This window comes from Mirounga angustirostris, unplaced genomic scaffold, assembly GCF_029215605.1.
Source record: "Mirounga angustirostris isolate CCGP_5_RB_7025 unplaced genomic scaffold, mMirAng1.0.hap1 SCAF_4, whole genome shotgun sequence".
NCBI classification, from domain to species: Eukaryota; Metazoa; Chordata; class Mammalia; order Carnivora; family Phocidae; genus Mirounga; species Mirounga angustirostris.
Window position 1 is genome coordinate 100,133,232 of NW_026991712.1, and position 9,177 is coordinate 100,142,408.

Here is a 9,177-nt window from a genome sequence, read left to right on the forward strand (position 1 = left end):
ACATAATCAGACTTTTACTGTACCTTTGGAGATAGTTGTTAACAATCGTGTATTCATTTTATTGATAGTAAAATGAAGAAAGAGGTTATTACTATAGCATAGCCTCTTACCCCTACACTCCTACCTATAAAATCTTTTATAGCAGAATCATTTAGATAATAAAGTTGTAAAAATTCTATCATTTTAGAACTCCGTTTATCTCAAGTTATATTTGTAATCTATGGTAATGCTTATTGAGTAGATTGGAGGAAGGATTATTTTTAAACAGTACCTCCCTGTTAGCTAAATTTTATAAAGAACCTGTTGCATGTTTTAAATGACAAGTCTATAAAAATATTTATAGGCAGTCTACATAGGAGATGAGTTTTGGGGTGTTCACATATATAGCTTTAATTTAATTTCTATTTACAGGTCTAGGTAAAGCATGTATCATGGTATAAAGAATAACATGGATAGAATTTTGAGATAAAGGGAGTATCTTTGAAGAATTGACAAACTAATTTCTTTCTGTAGCTAAGAAGGATTCCCACCTGATAAACCGCTGACCTTTCATTCTGACTTAGACCAAGAGGAGAAAAGTTACTCTGAATCTATTTAAGAAAGAAAGTTGTAATGTTGGTTTTGTAACTTTGTAATTACCGTCAACTTGCATTTCTTGTGAACTGATCCCGCACTTCATTTAGTGTGACTAGGCTATTTAAAATCATCTGTATGCTCAGATTGGTGTAATATACTTTCTAAGGAATGAAGTTGATCTTCACTGTAAAATAACACATGATTCTTCTCTGAAGCAAACCTTCTGGAGCGATCTATTTTTAACGGAGGGAGCATGGGGATCTTTTTTCCATCTTAACAGGGTATTGACATTGGAGATAGTTTAACTATTCCGGACGAATTCACAGAAGATGAGAAGAAGTCTGGGCAGTGGTGGAGGCAGCTCTTGTCAGGAGGTATTGCGGGCGCTGTCTCTCGGACAAGCACGGCCCCTTTGGACCGTCTAAAAGTCATGATGCAGGTGAGCCTTGTGATCTTGTGTCTCAGCGTCTCCCACATATGCTAAAATGATGAGAAATGTGCCGCTTTGAGAAAGAAGTTTTAAAATTTCTCCATAATCTTCTTTCCTACATTTAAAAGATTGGTATGAAATCTCTATTGTTACTAACCCTGAATTCAGTCCCTATGAGTATTTCACCAAACCTTAAATTGTGGGTCCATGTGTGTGATGGACTTTTAATCTCTGGCATTCCATGACTTTTCAAATGTTTAATTAAACAAAAAAGTCTGTATGGTTAAGGAAGATGTGGTATATACATACAATGGAATATTATGCAGCCATCAAAAAATGAAATCTTGACATTTGCAACAATGTGGATGGAACTAGAGGGTATTATGCTAAGTGAAATAAGTCAATCAAAGAAAGACAAGTATATGATCTCACTGATATGAGGAATTTGAGAAACAAGGCAGAGGATCATAGGGGAAGGGAGGGAAAAATTAAACAAGACAAAACCAGAGAGGGAGACAAACCCTAAGAGACTCTTAATCTCAGGAAACGAGGGTTGCTGGAGGGGAGGGAGGTGGAAGGGATGAGGTGGCTGGGTGATGGACATTGGGGAGGGTTTGTGTTGTAGTGAGCATTGGGTATTATATAAGACTGATGAATCACAGGCCTGACGCCTGAAACAAATAATACATTATATGTTAATAAAAAATAAATAAAAAGTCTCTAGCCATTATTTTAGGAAATAATATTTTCCTTCTGTTTTATGTACTTTCTCAAAAGTGAGATATTTCCAAAGTTTAGAATCTTGGAACAGGGATATAATTATTATTAATTATTAATTTTTAAAAATATTCTAAAGATGAGGTTAGCAGAAAAGACCTGGATTTATAGACTGACTTTGCTATTTACTAGCAAGATGTGGTCTTGGCTGGTCAGAGTGGAAAGAGAGAGAGAGAAAGGAAAGGAATTGATATTTACTTGGTGCTCATTGTGGTAACCCATTTAGCAACCCAGTGAGGTGAGTATTTCATCCTCACATTATCTGTGGAGAACCTGAGGCTCGGAGAAGTAAATAACTTTTCCTTTACAACAATTAGATGAGGAAGGGAGTATCTTTGACTCTAGATCTTGTGGTTCTCACACTGCATGAAACCCCCGAGGTCTCATTTTCCTTCATCCTGCAGTGGGATTAAGAATATCTAACAAGGCTGGTTGGAAGAATTAAATGATGTAAAGTATGTGAAAATGCCGGATACACTGGAACACCCCACTGGAATATAGTAGTTGCTTAAAAAATAGTTTTAGAAGTTGTGTTGTCATACCTATGGTCAACACTTTTTATACCTGTCCTTAGATTTATGTATAAAAAGATTTCTGACGATATTTTAAGCGAGCATCCATTCAGAATGTGCCTAAATCTCAAAATATATTTAGGGGTAAAAATAGTGCTTTAAAGAAAGAGGAGAAGGAATTGGCGCTTGTGTTTTTCTTTAGGAATGATAGCACATTGACTTTGAGAGAGCTTGAATAAGCATTCCTCTTTTTCTTTGTTGTATTTTACTGTGAAGTTTATTTAAAATAAAACGGATATCTCCAGACTTTATTTCTTGCAAGTTCCGTGGGTTGAGTGGGTGGGGTTTTTCAAAACTTCCTTCAGGTTCAGTAATTCAGTAGGGCTCACAGAACACACTAGAAGCTTTAATACTCCTGGTTGTGTTTTATTACAAGGCAAAGTTGCAGATTAAAATCAGCGAAAGAAAGAAGCATATCAGGACAAGTCTGGGACAGTGCCAGATGCAGAGCTTTTGTTGTCTTCTCTCTGTAGAGTCATGATGTGTTACTTTCCTGGTACTGAGGAGTCACAGTATGCACAGTGTTGCAAACAGACCAAGAAAGTTCACCTACGTCTTTGATGTCCAGAGTCTTTTTTTTTTTAATTCTCAGGTTTTAGCTACATATTTTATTTTTTTGAAGATTTTATTTATTTGAGAGAGACAGAGATAGCGACAGAGATAGTGAGAGAGAGCATGAACAGAAAGGAGAGGGAGACGCAGGCTTCCCACTGAGCAGGGAGCCCGATGTGGGACTTGATCCCAGGACCCTGGGATCATGACCTGAGCTGAAGGCAGGCGGTTAACTGACTGAGCCACCCAGGCGCCCCTCCGGAGTCTTTATTGCGGATCAACCACGCATTGCCCACGTGACTGACTTTTAGTCTTCAGCCCCTCACATCTTGTTTTTCTATTTTTTACAGTAGTCACTCATTTTGTGTGAGCCAAAACAGTCAGAAAAGAGCTGATTTCTTTATGCGTTTTGGCTTATTGGATTTAATTGTTTTTACATGGAGGCAATTATAAGGTCTAGTGTATTTAAACAGCGATCACATCTGGAGTCTAAACCAAGTACTCACAGGGTGAGGCATTCATGTTGCCATGAGTCTATTGCCTACAGAGGTTTTGAGATAAGCCATAGAAGGTATAATTTTTATTTTTGGTGCCAGGCTATGTGCATTCCAGTATCTGTGGCTCTGACATACATAATATAAAATTGTTATCAGACCCATTTATATTTCATATTCTGGTGGGGGAGAGATGGTATATTACCTGCAGTATATTTTTAAAAGTTTTCTTAAACTGAACTTGTTTGCATTCCAAGGGGTGTTCCATAGCCTAATACATAATTTGGTTCATGTTACCTTCTGAATGTTGTTCATAATAATTTTAATTTAAATCATGTCCTCTCTGCTTTCCCACACTGAGGATACTGATTTTTCTTAGTTTTAGATTTAGAGTCAGGCCTCTAAAATGGTGGTAGTAATTCTTCCTAGCATCATACATTATCCGAACTTTCTATATTCTATTTTTAAATACATCTTCTTGCAGTAATAAATAGTATTGAAATAAAGAGGGTGGTTTGTACAGTTATATTAGAAATAGTAAGAGTAACATGCCACCAATGTTTTGTATCCTTTTGCTTTTATTTTTAGGTCCATGGTTCAAAATCAGGCAAAATGAACATATACAATGGCTTTCGACAGATGGTGAGAGAAGGAGGTGTCCGCTCCCTTTGGAGAGGAAATGGCACAAATGTCATTAAAATTGCTCCTGAGACAGCTGTTAAGTTCTGGGCATATGAACAGGTAATTGTTGTCACCTGTGGAATTTATTAACAAAGAGGGGTTAATAAACTGATTCAATAGCAATGAACATGTAGTGCTTTTTGGGTTCTTATTTTACTATACAGTAATTTTTCACGTATACTCCAGGAGGAATTTCTCTTCCAGGAGATTAGAAATACGTGAACTCAGATTCTTTATGACCAAACTTTAGAATTCTTAAATTCATATTATTTATTTTAAAAAAGACGTCTGTATTCTTTTCTAGTAGCTCTTAAAGGAAATAGAGCATTTTTGTTTATTCATTTATTCAGAGTAGAAGCTGCATGCTAACCTAAGTTTTATGAAAGCATCCCAGTCTGACATCTGGAAGGAAAACTTTTAAGTTGAATTCCTGTGTGTAATATGACATTGCCATGAAGTTGAATTGAATTTAGAGTGAAAGCTCCTTGAAGGCAGGGGCTTGCCTGCTTCTCCGTGGACTCCAGCGCTTGGAGCCTGGCATGTGATAAGTGCTCAGTAAGTGTTTGTTGAATGAATGTCAGATAGTAGCGAACATCCTGCAAGACTTGACTCAGGAGTTACTTCCTCCAGGAAACCTTCTTCATTGTCACAGTTCTTTTTGTCTCCCTCTGTTATAGCACTTTCACATTAAATTCTGATTATCTCAGTACTTACCTCTCTCCTTAATAAGACTGTGAGTTTCCTTAGGCAATACTGGTTTTCAGGTTTGTATTCCCAGCACTTTGCCCAGTGCCAGCAAGTCCTTACTGAAGGAGTGAAAACACAGAAGTGCCCAAGCTGGAGTTTGAGCCCAAGCCTGCCTGAATCTCAGGTCCACTAAGGTGAAGGGAAAGATGTGTATTTCGAGCAGAAGCAGCTGCGTGTGGACAGAAATGCAGGCACAGGGGAGCATTGTTCACTAAGGAAATTGAAGGTGGTTCATTTGGCTCCAGTGTGTAGCAGAGTGTGTTTCTGGGACGAGAATGACAAAAGCAGGCTGGACAGGTAGGCAGAAGCCAAGTGTAATAGGAGTCTTGATTTTATCCTGAAGAGGGTGAGCGACCTATTGAAGCATCTTCTATAGAGAAGTGAAATGAGTATATTTACGTTTAAGAAAGATGAACGTGGAAAAAAATGGAGAATGTATTAGAGGAGAGTGAGGCCAGACTGGAGGGAGGGAGACTATTTGAGGATATTTCTGTCATCCAGGTAAGAAATGATGAGCACCAGGATAAGGTGGTGGCTGGAGAAACTGAAGAAGAAGGAAATGAACTGAAAAATATTTTGGAAATCGAATCAGCAGGACTCACTGACTGAGTGGATATGGAAGTGAGAAAGAAAGAGGAATCAAGGATGATACTCTGGGGCCTCATTGGGGCAACTAAGTACATGGAGAATACAATAAGGGGAATAGATTTTGGGGTACAATGACAGGTTCCATTTTGGACATGCTGAGTTTGAAGCATCTCTGCAACCTGAATAGGTAGCTGTCCAGCAGGACTTTTGATCTCTGATGGACAGGTGGTTTTTGAGTTGAAGCCATTGGAATGGATCACTGAGGAAGACTTATAGAATGGAAGAATTCTGGGAATATGCCCCAGGAGAAGAAGAAGGAGCCCCTTGTAGAGGAGATTGAGAAGGAATAGCCAGAGGGATGGAGGCAATGCAGAGACCGATGGCCTAGACGTGAGAGGATAAAAAAGGATTTGTCAATCCAGAGATAGAAGAGCTTGGTATAGAGGTTCCAGGGAAGTGAAGAGAAGAGAAACCATTCTGAAATGAGTGAAAGTAAACCAGGGGCTGACGAAAATTGCACAGTGTAGACACATTTTTGGGGAGTTTGAGTTGAGTGAAGGGAAGGAGAAGAAATGAGGGAAAGTGATAGATAAGAAAGATGGTGGGCAGAGGGAGGGTTTTGATAAGTTTTATTTTAATGTGCCCGTGGCTGAAGGAAGCATGTTAAAAGTATAGAAGGGAGAGGCTGGTGAATGCAGCAAGTGTTCACAGGAAGTATGTGTGGGGATGGAAGGGCTGGGGAGACATGGGTGCCATCCAGAGGCCCTGGGGAGGATTGGCTTTGGTGGCATGGAGAACTCTTCTGTCATTTGGGGAAGAAAGAGATGTATGTGGCTGTGGATCATTCTGTGGAGGGTGGGCAGGAATATTCTTGCTTGGTGGCCTCTGTTCTTCCTTGAGTTCCCAAGAAAGGACATTTCCTGAGAATAAGGGAGGAAGTGGTACTGGAAGCTGGAAGAGAATGGAAACATTTAAATAGGTGTTGTAACAAATGGAAAAGAAAAGGATAGACAAAAGGATTTTAGGGTGGCTTTGGGAGCCCCGTTAGCCTCCCGCTTCTCTCTGTTGATTTATCCACTTCTCCCTCCTGGGTCAATGGTCACTTACCTCTGTAGACTCACCTCACCTCTTTGAAACAAGGAATCTGGTTTGCCTGGTTTATGACCAGTCTGTGTTTGGGCAGAGCCTTTCTTTCCAAGTTGTAGGAAGAGAATGGTAATAGTAATATTACCATATTACTGAATATTCGCCATGTGCCCGGCACTATGCTGTATTACATGTATTATCTTATTTAATTTATTTATTATCTTATTTAATCCTTTCAGCAACCTTGTGAGAATAGGTACTGTTATCACAGATGAGGAAACACGTTCATGAACTTGCTCAGGGCCACGTGTTTCTGGGGTTCCAGCCCAGGTCTTCCTGACTCCACAGCCCATGATATTAATATTCTGGTTTGTGGATATTTTCACTGCAGTGGGGTCAGATTTTACCCTTGGCCTGATCGGCTGTGTTGGTTGCTTTAGTACTAGTCGGCCACGTGGGCTCTGGCGTTGATGTGGTAGTGTAATTATATGTGTTACCCACAGAAATGTCTTTCTCAGTTGTTTTGTTAATATTTGTCACTTATTTATACTGATGAAAATAAACTCATCTTAAAAAAAGAAAAGCTAGGGGCACCTGGGTGGCTCAGTCAGTTAAGCGTCTGCCTTCGGCTCAGGTCATGATCCCAGGGTCCTGGGATCGAGCTCCGCATCAGGCTCCCTGCTCAGCGGGGAGTCTGCTTCTCCCTCTGCCTGCTGCTTCCCCACTTGTGCTCTCTCTCTCTCTCTCTCTCGATCTCTGTCAAATGAATAAATCTTTTAAAAAAAGGAAAAACTATGAGGAAAACATACAAAAATTGTGAACACTTTATCAACCCTATATTTTCTGGGGAAGAATGCTATTACTGTGTTTTAGCAAAGGAGTGACTGGGTCCCATCTGTGGAACATCTGTGTTCTGTGGAAATCTAACTTAAGAACCACTGTCCAGTAAACTGAATGTTTCAGCATCTGAGCTTTGCTTTTCTTCTGGGTATTGTTAATGCAGTGTGTGCATTTGGAAAAACATCATCATATTGTCAATTAATTGATTATTAGGAGTTGATTTGTATTTTGGTATTTATTTAGCTGGGACTGCCATAACAAAATACCTTATTAGTTGTTTAAGCAACAGAAATTACTCTCTCACAGTCCTGGAGCTGGGGCATCCAAGACCAAGGTGCTGACCAATTTGGCTCCTGGGGAGGGCTCTCTTCCCAGCTTGCACATGGCTACCCTCTTGTTGTGTGCTCATATGGCCTTTCTTTAGTACATGTGTGTATAGAAAGAGAAAGAGAGGGAGGGAACAGGGAAGAGAAAACTCTCTGGTGTCTCTTTTAAGGACACTAAGCCTTTCGAGGGCCCCGCCCTCGTGACCTTATCTAACCCTGATTATCTCCTAGAGGCCCCATCTCCAAATATCACAGTGCGGGGTTACAGCTTCAACCTAAGAATTTGTTGGGAGGGGGAGACATGACTCAGTCTATAGCAGGTACTAATTTACATTTTTAAATGTATTTATACAGTACAAGAAGTTGCTTACTGAGGAAGGACAAAAATTAGGAACCTTTGAGAGGTTTATCTCTGGTTCCCTGGCCGGAGCAACCGCACAGACTATTATTTATCCCATGGAGGTAAGTACCATTGCGAAGTCTGTGTTGGTGGTGTTCGTTTCATTATCGATCGCTGGGCATCAGGTTATCCCCAAACTAGCAGTTTAACACAGGCATTTATTATCTCACGGTTTCTGTGGGTCAGGAATCTGGGAGTAGCTTAGCAGAGTGCCCCTGGCTCAGGTTCCTCTGAGCCTAGAGTCAAGGTGTGGGTCAGGGCTGCAGTCACTGCAAGGTTCAACTGGGGACAGGTCTGCTTGCAAGCTCGCTCACGTGTTTGTTGCTGAGCCTCCTTGGCTATTATAGCTGGAGGTGTCAGTTCCTTATCTCAGGGGTCTCTCCATTGGCTGTTTGAGTACCCCCACAACATGATAGCTGTTTTTCCCAAGTTGGTGATATGAGAGAGAGAGAGAGAGAATTGTTAGCCAGCACTCAAGATGGAAGCTGCAATCTTTTGTCATTTCTGCTGTCTTCTGTTGGTCACACAGACCACCCCTGGGAGAGTGTGGGAGGGGACCACACACGGTGTGAACACCAGGCGGCAGGGACAGTTGGGGGCCTCTTAGAGGCTGGCTGCCACAATGTTGATAAGAATTACAGCACCCATTCTTCTCCAAAGAGTTTCTGTACCATAAATTTAACAGTAGATTTGATGAGGTGATGGCAGTCCTCACTAGACATCCTATCGTTAGACGGTTGGCAAACCATGAGACTGGGGAGTACTCCGTACAGCCCTTGAGCTAGGAATGGCTTTATACATTTTAAAAAGTTGGTTAAAAGGATTTAAAAAAAAATGCAACAGACCTGAAGTGTGAGGCCTACAAAGACTGAGATATTTACTATGTTGCCTTTGCAGGAAAAGCTTGTCAACTCTTGCTTTAGAGCAAAAATAATATTTTAGATGTGGCTATCTTTATTGATACGACAAAGGGTTTTTCAACAACTAGTAAGATCTAAGCAAAATATACCCTTAATCTTCACCTTTGTGGTATGCATATTAATGTAGCTTTCCTTACAAGTATCTTAATATGGTTGTTCATATTCCTCACACCCCTCAAAAAATATCC

The 9,177-nt window shown here is 40.3% G+C and overlaps 1 protein-coding gene across 1 annotated transcript in view; it reads left to right on the plus strand.

Moving 5' to 3' along the window:
* Window positions 1–9,177, plus strand: part of LOC123859313 (mitochondrial adenyl nucleotide antiporter SLC25A24) — a 51,538-nt gene that overhangs the window by 33,494 nt on the left and 8,867 nt on the right. The window contains exons 5-7 of the mRNA XM_045897074.3: window positions 857–1,015; window positions 3,990–4,142; window positions 8,024–8,131. Of these exons, the coding sequence (XP_045753030.1) occupies window positions 857–1,015; window positions 3,990–4,142; window positions 8,024–8,131 (420 nt within the window). The remainder of the gene's footprint in view (window positions 1–856; window positions 1,016–3,989; window positions 4,143–8,023; window positions 8,132–9,177) is intronic.